This window comes from Ictalurus punctatus, chromosome 3, assembly GCF_001660625.3.
Source record: "Ictalurus punctatus breed USDA103 chromosome 3, Coco_2.0, whole genome shotgun sequence".
In the NCBI taxonomy this organism is placed as follows: Eukaryota; Metazoa; Chordata; class Actinopteri; order Siluriformes; family Ictaluridae; genus Ictalurus; species Ictalurus punctatus.
This window is the reverse complement of record NC_030418.2, coordinates 14,523,676-14,541,966: the sequence shown is the minus strand read 5'-3', so window position 1 is coordinate 14,541,966 and position 18,291 is coordinate 14,523,676. Positions and strand designations below refer to the sequence as shown.

The following is an 18,291-nucleotide window of genomic DNA, read 5'->3' as shown; positions in this document are numbered from 1 at the left end:
AACTACTGACACGAGGCAGGTTGGGTCCATGGATTCACGCTGTTGATGACAAATTATGATCCCATCATCTGTATGTTGCAGCAGGAATTGAGATTCAAATGACCAGGTGGCATTTTCCCAAATCTTCAACTGCCTGTGAATACACTAACAGATTCCAGTTCTTGGTTGACAGGCGTGGAAACTGACGTGGTCTTCTGTTTCTATAGTCCGTCAGCCTCAAGGTTTCATGTGTCATATATTCTGGGAAGCTTTTCTGATCATCACAGTCGTAAAGCGACTTATTTGATTACCATACCATCCTGTAAGGTCGAACCAGTCTGGCCATTGTCTTCAATCCAAACATATCCCAAACATCCTGTTTCTGTGGAAACCTTGTATACAATGCTTAACTTTTACTACATCCACTACTGACACATACATTTGTATTTGATTATATAAGTAGAATGTGCTTAGAATCAAAATATTCAGGGACCAAGTAGTCATTACTATAGAAAGCTTGATTATACCGCTAAAATGCTCCTGCTGTGTGGAGAAGTTGAATGCGCCTCAGCGGTTTGTTACGACCCCGATGACGTCATACGAGTCCCGTATTTGACAACCGAAACAGGAAGTGTTTCAAGCAAGGCTAAGCTCTTCAGTCCCTTCTCCCGGTCTCTGTAAATTGGATTTAGTCTTCGGTGGCAAAATGTCCAAGGAGGTGCCGAGAGTGAGCGATGCGACAGTGATTAATGGTCGTGTTTTCCTCGAGGCAGAAGGTCAGAGCAGGTATTCGGGCCGGTACACAGGCAGCGAGCAGGTAAACAAGTTAGTCACTCAGCAACTGTGATCACTGGCTGCTCTAATCTCTGTCTAAAACAAACACGAGGAGCTATACATAACGATTTAATGTTCATTTATACATCGTGATCTTTGGACCTGTCGGTTACTATGCGGAAGAAATTTGTTTGTCATGAAGAATTACTGTTTAACGTGAAGCGGAACTGTACGTGCGCATGCAAATAGGACTTTTTAACAGCTTTATTTAAATTAGCCTTCATTTTAATGTGTTTCACGGTACAGTTTCAAATTAACCGTATTTTAATCTTAATTTCATTGTACATATGTATAGTGACAATAAAAGGCATTCATTCATTATTATTAATCCTTACGTTAAGCTTTGTCTTATATATATTGTATATACAGTATCTCACAAAAGTGAGTGCACCCCTGACATTTTTGTAAATATTTGATTATATCTTTTCATGTGACAACACTGAAGAAATGACACTTTGCTACAATGTAAAGTAGTGAGTGTACAGCTTGTGTAACGGTGTAAATTTGCTGTCCCCTCAAAATAACTAAACACACAGCCATTAATATCTAAACCGCTGGCAACAAAAGTGAGTACACCCCTAAGTGAAAATGTCCAAATTGGGCCCAAAGTGTCAATATTTTGTGTGGCCACCATTAGTTTCCAGCACTGCCTTAACCCTCTTGGGCATGGAGTTCACCAGAGCTTCACAGGTTGCCACTGGAGTCTTCTTCCACTCCTCCATGATGACATCACGGAGCTGGTGGATGTTAGAGACTTTGCACTCCTCCACCTTCCGTTTGAGGATGCCCCACAGATGCTCAATAGGGTTTAGGTCTGGAGACATGCTTGGCCAGTCCATCACCTTCACCCTCAGCTTCTTTAGCAAGGCAGTGGTCGTCTTGGAGGTGTGTTTGGGGTCGTTATCATGCTGGAATACTGCATACTGATCATGCTCTGCTTCAGTATGTCACAGTACATGTTGGCATTCATGGTTCCCTCAATGAACTGTAGCTCCCCAGTGTCGGCAGCACTCATGCAGCCCCAGACCATGACACTCCCACCACCAAGCTTGACTGTAGGCAAGACACACTTGTCTTTGTACTCCTCACCTGGTTGCTGCCACACAAGCTTGACACCATCTGAACCAAATAAGTTTATCTTGGTCTCATCAGACCACAGGACATGGTTCCAGAAATCCATGTCCTTAGTCTGCTTGTCTTAAGCAAACTGTTTGCGGCTTTCTTGTGCATCATCTTTAGAAGAGGCTTCCTTCTGGGACGACAGCCATGCAGACCAATTTGATGCAGTGTGCGGCGTATGGTCTGAGCACTGACAGGCTGACCCCCCACCCCTTCAACTTCTGCAGCAATGCTGGCAGCACTCATACGTCTATTTCCCAAACACAACCTCTGGATATGACGCTGAGCACGTGCACTCAACTTCTTTGGTCGAAGCTGTAAACTCACTACTTTACATTGTAGCAAAGTGTCATTTCTTCAGTGTTGTCACATGAAAAGATATAATCAAATATTTACAAAAATGTGAGGGGTGTACTCACTTTTGTGAGATACTGTGTGTGTATATGTGTATGTGTGTATATATATATATATATATATATATATATATATATATGTGTGTGTGTGTGTGTGTGTGTGTGTGTGTGTGTGTGTGTGTGTGTGTGTGTGTGTGTATGTACACACAGGTGCATCTGAAAAAAATTTAATATCGTGGAAAAGTACATTTTTTTCCGTAATTTAATTTAGAAAAGTGGAATTTTCATATATTCTAGATTCATTACAAATAAAGTGAAATATTTCAAGCCTTTTTTTTGTTTTAATCTTGATGATCGTGGTTTACAGCTCACAGAAATCAAAAATCCAGTATCTCAAAATTTATAATACAGAAATGCCAACCTTCTGAAAAGTATGTTAATTTATGCACTCAATGCTTGTTCGGCGCTCATTTTACACAAATTACTACATCAATGTGGCGTGGCATGGAGGCAATCAGCCTGTGGCACTGCTGAGGTGTTATGGAAGTCCAGGTTGCTTTGATAGCGGCCTTCAGCTCGTCTGTATTGTTGGGTCTGGTGTCTCTCATAGATTCTCTATGGGGTTCAGGTCAGGCGAGTTGGCTGGCCAATCAAGCACAGTAAAATCAGTTACTAGTAGTTGTAGCACTGTGGGCAGGTGCCACGTCCTGCTGGAAAAGGAAATCAGCATCTCCATAAAGCTCGTCAGCAGGTGGAAGCATGAAGTGCTCTAAAGTCTCCTGGTAGACGCTGCATTGACTCTCGACTTGAGAAAACACAGTGGACCAACACCAGCAGATGACATGGCACCCCAAATCATCACTGACTATGGAAACTTCACACTGGACTTCAAGCAACTTGGATTCTGGTCCTGTCGACTCTTCCTCCAGACTCTGGGACCTTGATTTCCAAGTGAAATACAAAATTTATTTTCATCTTCACCATGATTGTGGTTGTGAACCAGACTGAGAGATAAAGGGTCAGGAAAGCTTTGTAGATATATTGAGTTAATTAGCTGAATAGAGATCTTCTCAGGTCGACATTTCTGTATTATAAATTCATATTCTAATATTTTGAGATACTGGATTTTTGATTTCCATGAGCTGTAAGTCGTAATCTTCAAAATTAAAGATGGCATTTTCAGTTGAATTTGGGGAAACCACTTGAAGCATTCAGCTAAAAGTCTGTAAATTTTGACAATAAACCTGATTTGCAATTGGGGTTGAATAATTTTGATTGCACCTGTATTAAGCGTTTGGGCACTTAAGACACCAGTTGGTTAAGTTTAGCAAGTGGAATTTTCCCCCATTTGTCCATTATGCATCTCTTCAGCTGCACTGTATGAGGCCTTCGCTGCCTTATTTTGCACTTCATAATGCGCCACACATTCTCAATCGGAGACAGGTCAGGTCTGCAGGCAGTCCATGCTAGCACCCGCACTCTCTGCTTACGCAACCATGCGCTTGTAATCCGGGCAGAATGTGGTTCGGCGTTGTTCTGCTCTGGATTTCAGCATATGTTGCTCCAAAATGTGTACATATCTTTCTGCATTAATGGTGCCCTCACAAATGTGTAAGTTACCCATGCCATGGGCCCTGACACACCCCCATACCCCGATACACACCCCCATACCATGACAGTCTCTGGCTTTTGGACCTGACACTGATAACAGCTTGGATGGTCCTTTTCCTCTTTGGCCCGGAGAACATGATGGCTGTTATGTCCAAAAACTATTTGAATTGTTGACTCATCGGACCACAAAACATGATTCCACTGTGCTACTGTCCATCTCAGATGAGACCGAGCCCAGAGAAGTCTGCAGTGATTCTGGACAATCCTGATGTATGGCTTCTGCTTTGCATAGTAAAGCCTTAACTTGCATCTGTGGATGCAGCGGCAAATGGTGTTGACTTACAAAGGTTTACAAAGTAATCCTGAGCCCATGTCAGGATATTCATTACAGACTCATGACAGTTTTTAAGACCGTGACATCAGAGGGATTGGAGATCACGCGCATTCAGAAGTGGTTTTCGGCCTTGTCCTTTACGCGCTGAGATTTGACTGGATTCTTTGAATTTTTTAAATTATATTGTGCACTGTAGAAGGTGAAATACCCAAAATCCTACCGATTTGTCTTTGGGGAATGTTGTTTTAAAGTATTGGATTATTTGCTGATGCATCTGTTGACAGATTGGCGAGCCTCAACCCATCCTTGAAGGACTAGGCCTTATTTGGAGGCTCCTTATATACTATGATTAGATGATTGCCTCACCTGTTTCACATCACCTTCTTATTTCAACTTGTCACATCGCTATTAGTCCTAAATCGACCCTGTCCCAACTTTTTTGGAATGTGTTGCATGCATCAATTTCAAAATAAATGTTTATCTTCAAAAAACGATGCAGTTGATTAGGTAAAACATCAAATACCTTGTCTTTATATAATTTTTGTTTAAAGTCAAAGTACATTTACAAATCACTCCTTTGTTTTTATTAACATTTTCCATACTGTCCCAACATTTTCGGAATTGGGATTCCTATTCATCTAATTTGTTCCCATAGCTTTTGTCTTAAAGTTTATATCTTAACAGCTCTTAACAGCAAGACATGGTTCCTCGGGGGTTATTAGGGTGTTGAATGGTTGTAGATAGAATCTTCTCTTTCGAGAACTCTTCGAAGATATAACGGTTGCTTACTGCTTCAAACCTCACAACGGTTCTTTAAAAGCCCACATGGTTCTTGCTGACTAACCATAATTTTTTAACCCATGGCAACTGAAATCCATTTGAACATCTATCTTTCAATATGGTACTCTCATAGCATTAAATGTCAGAAAAGTATGTACACCACGTTCGCCAGGATTAAGTTATATACAGTTAATTACACATATATTATTTTAAACAAGCCCTGTGACTTTCTGTTAATTTCCACTTAAATAAGGATGCCATCCAAAGTTTAAAAAAGTTAATCAAGCTCTTCTTCCTTTCTTAGAATGATCTCAGGGCAAGAGCACGACCTCCTGGGACCTCTAACACCATGTCTGAATCTCAGGCTGGATTGGATACAGCACCAGAGGCAGCACTAGTGGATGACTGTGAGAGGCTGGGTACTCTGTTTGGGATGTTCAATAAGTGCCTGAGAGGCATGGGCTTCACACAGTTCTACTTTGGGGAGAAGATTGTAGAGCCTATGGTGGTGCTCCTCTTCTGGCTGCTACTCTGGTTCCTTGGCATCCAGGCTCTGGGTCTTGTAGGAACTCTTTGTATTATCATCATATACATCCAGAAGTAGTGGCCTAAACAGGATGGAATGATTAGGTTCTTTGTGTCTTGGCGTGATCTAACACAGGTCAGCATATTTAATGTCCACTTATAATGAAAAGCATTCTAACATATGATGGGTTTAGGCCTCTCTCCTTTGTGAGCCTCAAATGACTGCATACGTATACAGTGCCATGCAAAAGTATTCAACCTTTATAAAGCTTTTATATATGCTTTAATTATTTTGTTGGTTAAAATAAACCTTTTGTATGAGTTCAATTAAAACACTTTTACATTGCACTGTAAATGGGGATGGGACTAGGTAGGAAGTTTCAGAAAGCTGATATTGAAGGTTTTCTTATCATCTATGCACTAATTTAGATGTTTTTGATCTGCATCAGTTTGTATTGACTGTTGAGTGAGTACATATTCATAACTAGCATGGATGTTAATGAAAAAAAGCACTTTAGGAGGAAGAACATGATACTAATTTACCTTACTAAAACAAAAAGAGATATATCAATCATACATTTTCTTTAAAATTTAATTAATAGTTCTCTCTCTTTTTTTTTTTTTTTTTGTTATTTTATCTCATTGCCCTTATAGTTTTTTTCTGTGCATTCTCCACACAAGTGCACTAGAGGGCAACCTCTTCCTGCTCCCTATCTCCTGGAAAAGCGATCAAGAAATGATCGCTCTCTTTGTAACAAATAGTAAAGAATAGTTGATAAAAGTCAAACTGTACCAATGCATGGCATGTCATTCACATTCTGGCATGGGAACTGTATGTAAAACAAATGATTCATTCTTAATGCTTATATGAATTGAGCATTTACATTATGGTATGTAAGTGCAAATGTGTGTACATGTGTGGGGCCCTGTGTTTTCATGCTTTGCACCCAGTGTTCCTGGGATAGGCTCTGGATCCACGACAACCTTGATTAGGATTACTAAAGATTAATGGATGGGTGAATGAATAATTAACATGATCTCCTGTGTTCTGCTGATAAACGTATTTGTCCACACAAATGTATTATTATAGCATAATTGCTCTCAGTATTATGAGAAGGTTTATATTCATATGATTCTTACATAACATCAAGAATTGCAAATGTAAAAATCATACTAGAAGTAATACATTAAAACATAACCATGACCTGTCCATACTGATGCTTAAAAATGAATAACCGGCTAATTTCTGTTCTTTAAAAGAGACAACTTTTGAATGGAAGATAAGTTAAGCTGTAAGACCATTTACAGCTGTCTCACAATCTGAAAATTATTTGTGAATAAATGTGATCTTTAACTGCAGAGTTGTCTGAGTTACAGCTGTAACACAGGCATATGTTTTGGTTATGATTGTAATTCACTAAAATGATGAGGACATTTCCTCTTTCTATGTAAAAAAAAAAAAAAAAAATGTGATCATTGGCAGTTTACAGCTGTACCTTTACCTCATTTAGCAGACTTTGTGCCATAATTTAGATCATTATTTATGCCGTCTTGCTGCATTTTCTATCAGCTCTTTTGGGAAATTTTATTTGTAAGTAGTCAATTGTTATATACTTGACTTCTGTACCTGCAGTCAACTGTGGCTTAATATTTGGCTATCTAAATAAAAGCTATGTTTTTAAAGAACAAATGTACTCTTGGATTTGAATATCAGTTTGCCAGATATTTGAGGGAACATATGCACACCGCAAAATGACCATGTTTACACTACAGCCACTGAAATATAGCATCTAGTCTGTATATTTGTACTGATGATATTCACCTGTTTGTAATTCATTCTATAGTATTTAAACATAGTATTTATACACCTAGTTTATACTTTAAACATAATTATTACATTTTGTAGTTCCTTTGATTCTCTTGTGTAAAGTTTGAGTGGCATTGTCTGCAGTAGAACTTGTGATATCCAAGCAATAGGGCAAACTCCCATTTTCTGTTGCACCCCTTGAGCACCATAAAGAATTATAACAGTGTCGCATCCCTATAATTGGCTTGTCAGTGGCTATTGCAAGAGCTTGTTTGTAAAGTGTGAGTTTGAACACTACAGTGTGCAGGTCTCAGCATCCCCTGGGATCATCCAGATCATCATCCAGATCAACAGTAAGTTGCTGGAGGCAGTTGGTTAGCATTAAAAACTGTATGTGTGCGTTTGGTAGTCTGATAGAAAAATAAGAAAAACAGCAAGCCAGAGCAAACAAGGATGAGCAACAAAACAGGACCCAGAGCTAGTCATAAGCCAAATCTGCTGAGTAAAAAGGCTTAGTGGTTAGCACATTCGCCTCATACCTCCAGGGTACGGGGTTCGATTCCTGCCGGGGCCATGTGTGTGCAGAGGTTTCCTCCGGGTACTCCGGTTTCCTCCCCCAGTCCAAAGACATGCATGGTCGGCTGATTGGCATGTCCAAAGTGTCCGTAGTGTGTGTGTATATGATTGTGCTCTGTGATGGACTGGCACCCTGTCCAGGGTGTACCCCGCCTGTACTAACTGGGATAGGCTCCAGGTTCCCCTGTGACCCTGAAGAAGGAGTAAACGGTAGAAGATGGATGGATGGATGGACTATTTTACAATTTGCTTCAGCTGTTAGGTGAACCCAATTTTAGTAAGCCAGCTTGTTATCTGTGGCCACACATTATATGTCATTATATGTCATTATCCAGTGTGACTTACATTTATCTCATTTATACAACTGAGCAGTTGAGGGTTTAGGGGCTCAGGTTCCAGTAGTGGCAGGTGGCAGTCCTGGGATTTGAACTCATGACCTTCCAATCACTGAGCTACCACTTGCTTCCCTACGCATAAATTGAATGAAATAAAAGACAGACATAAGCATTGTTGAGTATTCATAGAGCAATGATAGTGGACTGTAGACCTTACATTTTATATTTACAACATTTAGCAGATATCCCATATCCAGAGCAACCTACAAAAGTGCTTTCTATTCTCAATAAAAATTAAACAAACATGTGCTCATACTACAAACTACTTGTGGAACCATACTTGTATGTACACTACCTTTCTACATTTATATTTACAGCACATTTATGGCAGTTGGCAGATATCCTTATCCAGGGGGACTGACTTACTTCCAGACCAGAATTCCAAAATTTCTTCTGGAACTACTTCCTTATACATTGTCCAGACTGTGTATTCCCTGTACAGTGCTTACAGTGATTACTTATTATACTTTTTCCAGAAGGAATGATGATTGCTCAGTGTCAACATTGCTCCCTGTTGACAATAATATTCTTTTAAGTGAGATGCTGATCTTTATTGAGAGTAAGATACACTCTAGGGCTGATACTGATCTTATTTAAGAATAAGAATCACTGGAGTGCTGATACTTTTACTAATGATGATGAGAATCATTCAATCTATTAATACAAAACTCTATTGAGGATGAGAATCACTTAGGCTGTTAATACAGTACTCTATTGAGGATGAGAATCACCCAGTCTATTAATACTATACGCTAGTGAGGATGAGCATTACTCACCTTATCTAAAATGAACCCTGTTGTGGATGTGAATCACTAGTGTTCAGGAAGTTACTTTGTAATTGTGCCTTGTTAAGCTACAAGAAATCAGAAGAGGGATGTAAATGTATTTCCAAAACATTAGATGTACCATGGAATATTGTGAAGGCCATCATCAACAAGTGGAGAAAAAATGGGGCACCACAGTGACTTTACCAAGAACAGGATGTCCCTCCAAAATTGACAAGAAGACAAGAGGAAAACGTATCAGGGAAGCTGCCAAGAGACCTGCTGCAACATTAAAAAAGCTGCAGGTATATCTGGCAAGTACTGGTCACTCCCTGCATGTGATAACACTCTCTTGTATTCTTCACATGTCTGGGGTATGGGGTAGGATGGCTGTACAGAAACATTTTCTCAAGAAAAAAAAAAAAAACATCCAAGCCTGCATAACTTTTGCCAAACCATTATGCTATGGTCTGATGAGGCCAAGGTTGCACAAACTGTGTAGTGCCATGTTCAAGTCTTATTGCTTTGCTTCGGGATTAGCTTATGCCTTCTCAGCAAAAATCAGTCCCCTGTATGTAGACAATGCTGCGACAGTGAGATTCTATAGTGAGATAGAGATGCTTCATGCCTATTCTGCAAAAACTCTACAAAAGTATTTGTAAAATAATGTTAAACACTAATGAAGTAATGTCTGTCTGCCTTGCTAGGTGGTAGATGTCGTTACTATTGCGCAATATGGCCAACTGACTTTGGTCTGGCACCTCGGTTGGGTGGACCCCTGTGTTTTGTAGTGGTCATCAGCAAAACCTTAAAATGTGGACAGTGTGCTCAGTAGCCACTAATCGATTATCAAAAGCCAATGCTCTATCTGCAGTCAACCGACTGTAACCAATCAGTTGTTGTCTGTGTATTTTCAAGCCTGGTACTTGAATTCTCTGGTGAATTGGACTTTGGCTGTTTGGTCAGTTTTTGTCCTGATTTGAACCCCTGTCATTCCGCCAATGTGATGTGTACAGTAAATTGCATAACTCCTTTCATCCTCTGTTGCAATCTTATAATGTGACCATGTGTGAAGGCTCCCACTGGTGAGCTGCTATCCCATATGCTTTGTTCATGTTTCATAGGAGAGGTGATTATACAGCACCTTCTGAAACTTCCCAGACACTTGCACTAGGTATTGCAAGAGTTTATATCATCTTCTGGCAATAACATTTGAGCAAGCCAAACAAGATTTCATATTTGTGTCAACAGACCCAATGGTTTCCCATGCCTTGTTGATGTGGTTTCCATAGCTGAGAGCATTGCATGTAAGCACTGAATCTCCCATCAGGCCATTATCTTCTTGAGAACAAATAGCAAATTCACCATGGTGTTAGCTTACATATCTTACACTTACAGGCACGTCATACAGGTGTGTTAGCTCTTTTTGTTTAATCGCTCAACTGATGATGCCATCGCACACCTCCTACATACAACCCTGTGCCATCAGGACACCAGGAAGATAAATTATGGTAAAGTGCTGTTTGTTGACTACAGCTCAGCATTTAACACCATAATCCCCTCCCAACTCACCAACAAGTTGGAGGACCTGGGATTTAGCTGTCCCTGTGTTAGTGGGTCTCCAACTTCCTGACAGGCAGACCACAAGCAGTACAGGTGAGCAGACATGTCTCACACTCCCTCACTTTCAGCACTAGAGCCCCCCCGGGATTTGTCCTGTGCCCCCTTCTTTAATCATTATACTCTTATTACTGTGTGGCCACTTCCAACTCTACCAACATTTTCAAGGCTGCTGACGACGCTGTTGTGGTGGGCCTGATCACCGATAACGACAAGAATGCCTACTTGTAGGAGATTAAAAGCCTGGAAAACGGGTGACAGGAGAACAACCTCCTCCTGAATGTCAACAGGAGTTGATAATGGACTTCAGCACAAAGCGGGGGGGTGCTATCACCCTCTTAAGATCAGTAGTGCCCTAGTGGAGAGCGTCGACAGTTTCCTGTACATTGGTACTCACATCACACAGGACCTGTAGTGGTCCTGTCACATTAACACCCTGGTGAAGAAGGCCCGTCTATTTACTTTAGATGCTTAAGGGACTTTAAACTGCCACCTAAGGTGCTAAGGAACTTCTATACCTACACTATCAAGAGCATCCTGATGGGAAGCATCACAGCTTGGTTTGGGAACAGCATCAAGCAGGATAGGCAGGCTCTCAGAGGGTGGTGCAGTCAGCTGAGCGCACCATCCGCAAAGAGCTCCCTGATCTGCAGTCTATCTACAGCAAGTGGTGCTAGACCAAGGCCAGGAAGATAGTGAAGGACCTCAGCCATCCGGACTTTTCTCTGTGGTCAGGGAAACGCTTCTGCCTACACAGTGAGAATAAGGAGGAGCTTCTTCACACAGGTCATTCGGGCCCTCAACCAAGATGACACCTAGGACTAGACCTTGGATTTGTTTGTACAACCCCCAAACTCCATATATTCCTGTTAACTCCTGTGGTTCTCTCTTCTGCCAGCATTGATTTTGTGGTTCAATTACTCCAGGACAAATCTGTTTAAAGAAACATGTAGGTACAGGATCTAGTATGCAAGTTGATGAATTTGCTGAAGAGATTAATGTAGCTAGGTCGGTCTCTCTAAGGGGAGTAAAACATTCTAAACACTGATCTGCTATTGCTATATTATCGTCTATAGGGTTAGTTATAATACTGTCCGGTTTCAATTTAATAGCCTGAATTTCACATCTAATATTTTCAATCTTACCAATGAAAAATTTCATGAAATCTTCGCTGCTATTTTATGCTTGTGTGTTTCTTTCTGTAGTGGTTTTATTCCTAGTTAATTTTGCTACCGCGTTGAATAGAAATCTCGAATTGTTTTTGTTGTCTCCTATTAAGGTGGAGAGATAGACTTTTCTAGATTTTCTATAGTTCAGTAGGCTCTCCTTCCATGCTGTTTGAAATACTACCAATTTGGTTTGACGCCATTTACGTTCTAATTGTCGAGTGGTCTGTATTAAGGTATGTGTTTTATCGTTATACCAGGGTGCTAGTTTTTTCTCTCTAATTAATTTTCTTAACTGCACTGTTGCATTTCTCTTAACAACTCTTGCATTTGGCCCATACTCAGTGTTGCAATGCAATAAGGGTGCTTGTTGTCTCCTCTCTACAGGGCTGATCAGCCAATTAGAGAAAAGTTAGTATGACTTTTAGCACAACAAAGAAAACAGAGGACAGTTTTTTTTAAGTGCCTGCTTATATTCAGCATATGTGTCTACTGAAGAGAGACATCTACTGTGGGACATTTATCGTCAGCTCTGAATGGTTAAATACAGGATTGGATCACTGATAAATGAAGACGGATTCACAATTTGCCACAATTTCTTAGTTCTGTGATATTCACCTGCAGTTTGAGGTGAAAGGAAAACGATCGGAAAAGCTGCTGTTGAAGAACAAGCATTTGACCTCTTTCCTGAATATAATCCACAGCACCTTTTCTGAGCTACAATCTTTTAGCAACTTCTAGCAAATTCTACTAGAAAAATAATTGATCCGCACTATTTAACAAACACTATAGTATAATCACTCAGATACATTCCATTATATTGCAAAATGTTATGACAATACACACATGACCAAAAATCGTGCAAACAAAACAACTGTAAAATAATAGTCATCAGCTCTATCTCTCCATCATTTTGGATCTTGTATAGAGAATGTAATTTTACTGTGAAATTGAGCAGAATAAACTGATTGTAGCTCTCATGGAAAAAGAACAGAGCATCACTGGCTTGTGCATTTTAAATTATGCATGTGCCATTTGTGTGAAAGACCTAACAAACCTTCTCTTAAAACGCACAGATGAGATACACTGGCTAGTGCATTAAGAACAAAAAGATAAAGTCACCAGATTAGAGGTTGCGTAACTCTAATGGTCATGCAAGTTTCAATGTAGTAATTACTATTAAATCACTCAGCTCTTGGCTCATATTTTTTTATCTAGCTTTAGAGCTGCCTAAGTCAATAATATGTTAAGAAAACAAAAAAAAAAAAATCACTTTAGTTAAACTGGAATATTAGAAATGGAAGACCTACTGGAAGTAGACCAGGCTGCAGGGTAGAACATATTTAGCAGTTTATCATAATTGTTTATCAGTTTCATTAAATATTACATTAAGAAGGGGGAAGGACACCAACTCAAGCTAAAACAAGTCTTTATGTTTCGTAAAATATCTGTACTTCCTTCTTGATTCTGTTGACTCCCTCATGAAAAAGTTCTTTCTATGACTGCTGACCCCAGGCCCAGTGCTTCTTTCCTCTTACCTAATCCTAGTGACCACCTGGCTCTAATCACAATCTTACATAAGTTATACATAAATTATTAAACAACATAAACTAAACATTTATAGTATTTCAACGATGTGACATTTGTTAATCTTCTCATAAATCTGTTGGATAGCCTATAGCCCCTCCTTAAGGAGAGTTAGAGGAAGGTTGTGCCTCCCTACTGCGATTTTGGGACTTGAGTATATAATTGCGAGCCAAAGACTTTGTGCTCCCTCCCTCTCTCTCACCCTCTCTCTCTCTTTCTGTCGAAGTGACAGCAATAAGACATGGCCACTGCAGGAAAGGTATGTATCTTGCCCTCTTTCTGTTGTATCAATAGCTGCTCTTCCTTTGTATTTGAAAGCTTGGTATGAATTCACTATGCTAAGCTTATTAGTTAAACTCTGCCATGTAATATTTGTTAAGTTTCCCATCAAATTAGGAAACTGACAGTAATCAAGGTTCAGTTGAAGTATACAATGTGGCACACATTTAATACATGTATTTTATATAAAATGCATTTCATAGACTGCAGATAGCATTCGTGAACATTCATGTTGATTCTGTATTTAGATAACTGTTACTTAAAATTATGAACCTACTTTTGCTTTAGGTGTCAAGTGTTAGTGCATTTATATACAGTACTGTGCAATAGTCTTAGGCATATGCAAAGAAATGCTGTACAGCAAAGATGCCTTCATTAAATGTTTTTACATTAAAAAATACTATAAAAAGCACTAAACAGAAATAAATGAAACAAAGTCGATATTTGGTGTGACCTCCCTTTGCTTTTTAAAAAAAGAAGGAAATTAAGGAAAAGCTTTACTGAGCATGTTGCAGAACCAGACACGGTTCTTCTGGAGATTTTGACTGTCGCATTCGCTTCTTATTTTTGCAGCAAAACCCAGAAGACCTCATAGTGTTTTTTCTGAAAAGTGGTCTCTTACATAATATGCTGCTTTCTCACTGACATACTGCACAAACATATTTCTGTGACATTTAATTTTGTGCTAGAAAACTAATGCTTGGAAATGTAACGTTTTTTGTATGGACTCGATAATGTAGAAGTCATAAAATAAAAAAATCTATAGTAAAGATTGTGCTAAAAAAAATAGGGTGGCTAAGACTCTTGCACAATACTGTATATTTTTCAAGTGAAATTTGACACTAAATGCTATATTAGACATAAAGGAAATATTGGAAAATATGATACATGAGATAATGTAAAAAGAGTCCCACAGAAGGATATATTTAACTTCATTAGAGCTTTTAGATCTTTGAGACTCTGAGAAAAATGTAATATAGAAACACAATAAGAGCTGCTGAAAACCAGTTCCACCATCAGTACCTACAGTCCCAAATATTACAGCTGGAATTTCAGTAATCGATTTAACATTTGATAAGGTTGTGAAATCTTACTTATAAACTCCAAAAGTCAAACTCTAAGTCAACTAAGCTCCAAGTCAAACATTGCTCAAGGGGCAAAAACAGATGGTTGGAAAGCTTCCATGTTTGGTCGGGATCAGTGTATCTGCAGAACACATAACCATATTGCACTATGCACATGAGAAACAAAGTCTGTATTCACTACACCACAGATTGTGTGTGTGTGTGTGTGTGTGTGTGTGTGTGTGTGTGTGTGTGTGTGTGTGTGTGTGTGTGTGTGTGTGTGTGTGTGTGTGTGTGTGTGTGTGTGTGTGTGTGTGTGTGTGTGTGTGTGTGTGTGTGTGTGTGTGTGTTCGTGTTTTTAGGTGATTAAATGTCGAGCTGCTGTAGCCTGGGAGCCCAATACTCCTCTGGTGATAGAGGAAATTGAAGTGGCTCCACCCCAAAAGAATGAAATACGTATCAAGGTCGGACATTTCTTGTTCATGCCTTTGCTGGTGCTTTCATAAATAAATGTATACTTATATTTAAAAAAAAAAAAACTGGGGCATGAGGTGTACTATGATTCTGTCCTGTGTTGTAGGTGATTGCCACAGGTGTTTGTCATACCGACTTGTACCATCTGTTTGAAGGAAAGCATAAGGAGGGCTTTCCTGCAGTCCTTGGCCATGAGGGGGCTGGTGTGGTGGAGAGTATTGGACCTGGAGTCACCGAGTTTAAACCAGGTAAGAACACCTGCAACATTCACTATTCTCTTTTTCTCTGGCTTGCCTGTAGTGTACTGACCTCTTCTGTGTGTGGTAATGTTTTGGCAGGTGATAAGGTCATTCCACTCTTCATCTCTCAGTGTAGAGAGTGCAGGTTCTGCAAGAGCCCAAAGACTAACCTGTGTGAGCATAGCTGGTAAGAAACCTACACAAGTACATAAGAGAAATGTTCCTGTACACAGGAAACATTAATTAGCAACTTATAATAAAGAGGTTTGTAAAGGTGCTAAAAGCAGGACCCTTATGAATTGAATTGAATTATGCAAAATGTGTCCAGAATTAAAGTTGAATAAAGCCATGTGTTAAATGAATAAAGGGACCGTGTATTTCTTTTTTCACAGGTCTAGTGATCGATATGCTCAGATGTCGGATACCACCACACGCTTCTCATGTCGTGGTAAGCCTGTCCTGCAGTTCATGGGCACGAGCACCTTCTCAGAGTATACGGTCATGAACCAGATTGCCGTGACGAAGATCCATAATGATGCCCCATTGGACCGTGTTTGCCTGCTTGGCTGTGGAATTTCCACCGGCTACGGAGCAGCCATCAACACCGCCAAGGTATGTGTAGTGCTGTGCTCTGTGATAAAACATAGTGGCACTAAGGCAAGTGTATATACAGGTGCATCTCAAAAAATTTGAATATCAAACAAAGGATTGAAGATTAAAACAAAAAAAAGGCTTGAAATATTTCACTTTATCTAATCTAGACTTTAATCACTTTAATCTAGACTATATGAAAGTTTCACTTTTTAATTAAATGACAGAACAAAAATGAACTTTTCTACGATATTCTCAATTTTTGAGATGCACCTGTATATTGTATGATCTAAGTAGGATGCAACGTGTGCAGTAGATGTACTGCATGATGGTCTTTCTGCAGTTAGATTGTGTTTATATATAACGCTATGTGATTACAGGTAGCGCCAGGCTCAGTGTGCGCGGTGTTCGGGCTTGGTGCCGTAGGCCTTGCTGCAGTCATGGGCTGTAAGAACGCTGGAGCCTCCAGGATCATTGCTGTGGATATAAACGAGCAGAAGTTTGAAAAGGCAAAGATATTTGGTGCCACTGAATTTGTGAACCCCAAATCACACAACAAGCCCGTCAGTGAGGTTCTGGCAGAAATGACCAACGGGGGTGTGGATTTCTCCCTGGAGTGTGTTGGCAATGTGGCTGTTATGGTAAGCTGTGCTAACACTTTTGGGTATTGGTCTTTTTCCCTATGACTAAATTCTATATAAGTAAATTATTCTTGGTTCTCTGAAGAGGAGTGCACTGGAGTCGTGTGTTAAAGGTTGGGGCGTGAGTGTGCTTGTAGGCTGGACAGACGTTAGTGATTTCTCTGCTCGACCAATTCAGCTAATTGCTGGAAAGACCTGGAAGGGATCGCTGTTTGGAGGTAACTTAATATTTATTAACATAAACCAAAGCCTAACGACTGGAAATTGGTTTAAATTTAGCCATTAAGTGCCTTTTCATTAATAACAAATGTGCTTCAGTTTATCTTTGCATATCTGTGTGTTTCAGGGTTTAAGAGTAAGGATTCCGTTCCAAAGCTAGTCCTAGACTACATGGCTGGCCGTATAAAGCTGGACGAATTTGTAACTCATACAATGAGCCTTGAACAGGTCAATGATGCCATTGAACTCATGAAGAAGGGCGGATGGTAAATCTCTTGTTAGTCTACTGCTTTCAAATATCTTGATTTTGTAAAAGTTTATTTATGTAACAATTATTTCCTGTCTTATAGCATTCGAACCATCCTGAACGTGTCCAAGTGAGAAGGGCACAGCCACAGCTACTTGAAACCAATGTCATTACTGCTTCTGCCATGTCTTCTGCTACTCATTATTCATCTTTTAATAAGCTTGCAAAGAATGTACTAAGGGATTTTGTCTTGAAAAGGGGTTAATGTTCCAAAGCCCTGCGATACTCAGAATAAGTGTTTATACTGAAGTACTCACATTATTCAATTAGTGCATTTAACCTGCATGCCATTATAAGCCTATAACCCAAATACTTTAATTAGATTTTTCTAATCCAGATATTATGCAATTATATAAAAAGCTACGGGGTGGATGGAAATTGTAAAATGGTTGCATGTGCTAATAAAAATGAAAATTAATGATGCTTCTGTCTTATATCTTTATGAGCTCATCCCATTTACACCAAGACTTTTATAAGAATGGGAGGCCTAGTTAACTGATTAATAAAATGGAGAATCTGACAAATTCTAAACTACAAAGAAACATCTGTTCCTTGTTATTTTATGAAACTCCCTTCTGAATCTGACCAGGCCATATGACATCGTTACACAACATGAGGAAATTTTGAAATACATCCAGTCAAGCCAAATGTATCCAATCAAGCAATATTTTACAAGTATAGTCTGCAGATTAAACAGCAAATGCATTTCGGAATTCTAATACTGTGTTTCAGTCTTTGCCAAGCCAACCCCGAGACATGAACTGTACATCCTCAACTATTTTAATAATCCAAAAAAGGAATCAGTACCTCCTCAGATATTTCAGTAGACTTGTTTGAACTCTATTGCGTAATAAGATGGACTCCAGCTGGCAAAAATCACCCTGTATAAACATGCCCCCATATGAACTACTGCTTTAGCAAACAACATTTTGAGGAGGATTTAAATAGTAAAGTGACTGGACAGAGCAGGGGTCAGAGAAAAGGACAATTGCCAAATAAATTACACTAAACAAAGAGTTTATTTATG

At 39.5% G+C, this 18,291-nt stretch overlaps 2 protein-coding genes across 2 annotated transcripts; both read left to right on the top strand.

The window, feature by feature from the left end:
- Nucleotides 1-578: 578 nt before the first annotated feature.
- Nucleotides 579-7,225, top strand: fam241a (family with sequence similarity 241 member A). Its single transcript, XM_017464703.2, has 2 exons — nucleotides 579-796; nucleotides 5,315-7,225. The coding sequence occupies exons 1-2, from the start codon at nucleotides 686-688 to the stop codon at nucleotides 5,612-5,614; spliced, it is 411 nt and encodes a 136-aa protein (XP_017320192.1). The 5' UTR covers nucleotides 579-685; the 3' UTR covers nucleotides 5,615-7,225.
- A 6,332-nt stretch (nucleotides 7,226-13,557) lies between these two features.
- Nucleotides 13,558-17,687, top strand: LOC108263479 (alcohol dehydrogenase 1). Its single transcript, XM_017464298.2, has 9 exons — nucleotides 13,558-13,709; nucleotides 15,156-15,257; nucleotides 15,374-15,515; nucleotides 15,606-15,693; nucleotides 15,899-16,118; nucleotides 16,478-16,738; nucleotides 16,824-16,956; nucleotides 17,085-17,223; nucleotides 17,308-17,687. The coding sequence occupies exons 1-9, from the start codon at nucleotides 13,692-13,694 to the stop codon at nucleotides 17,336-17,338; spliced, it is 1,134 nt and encodes a 377-aa protein (XP_017319787.1). The 5' UTR covers nucleotides 13,558-13,691; the 3' UTR covers nucleotides 17,339-17,687.
- The last annotated feature ends 604 nt before the right edge of the window (nucleotides 17,688-18,291 follow it).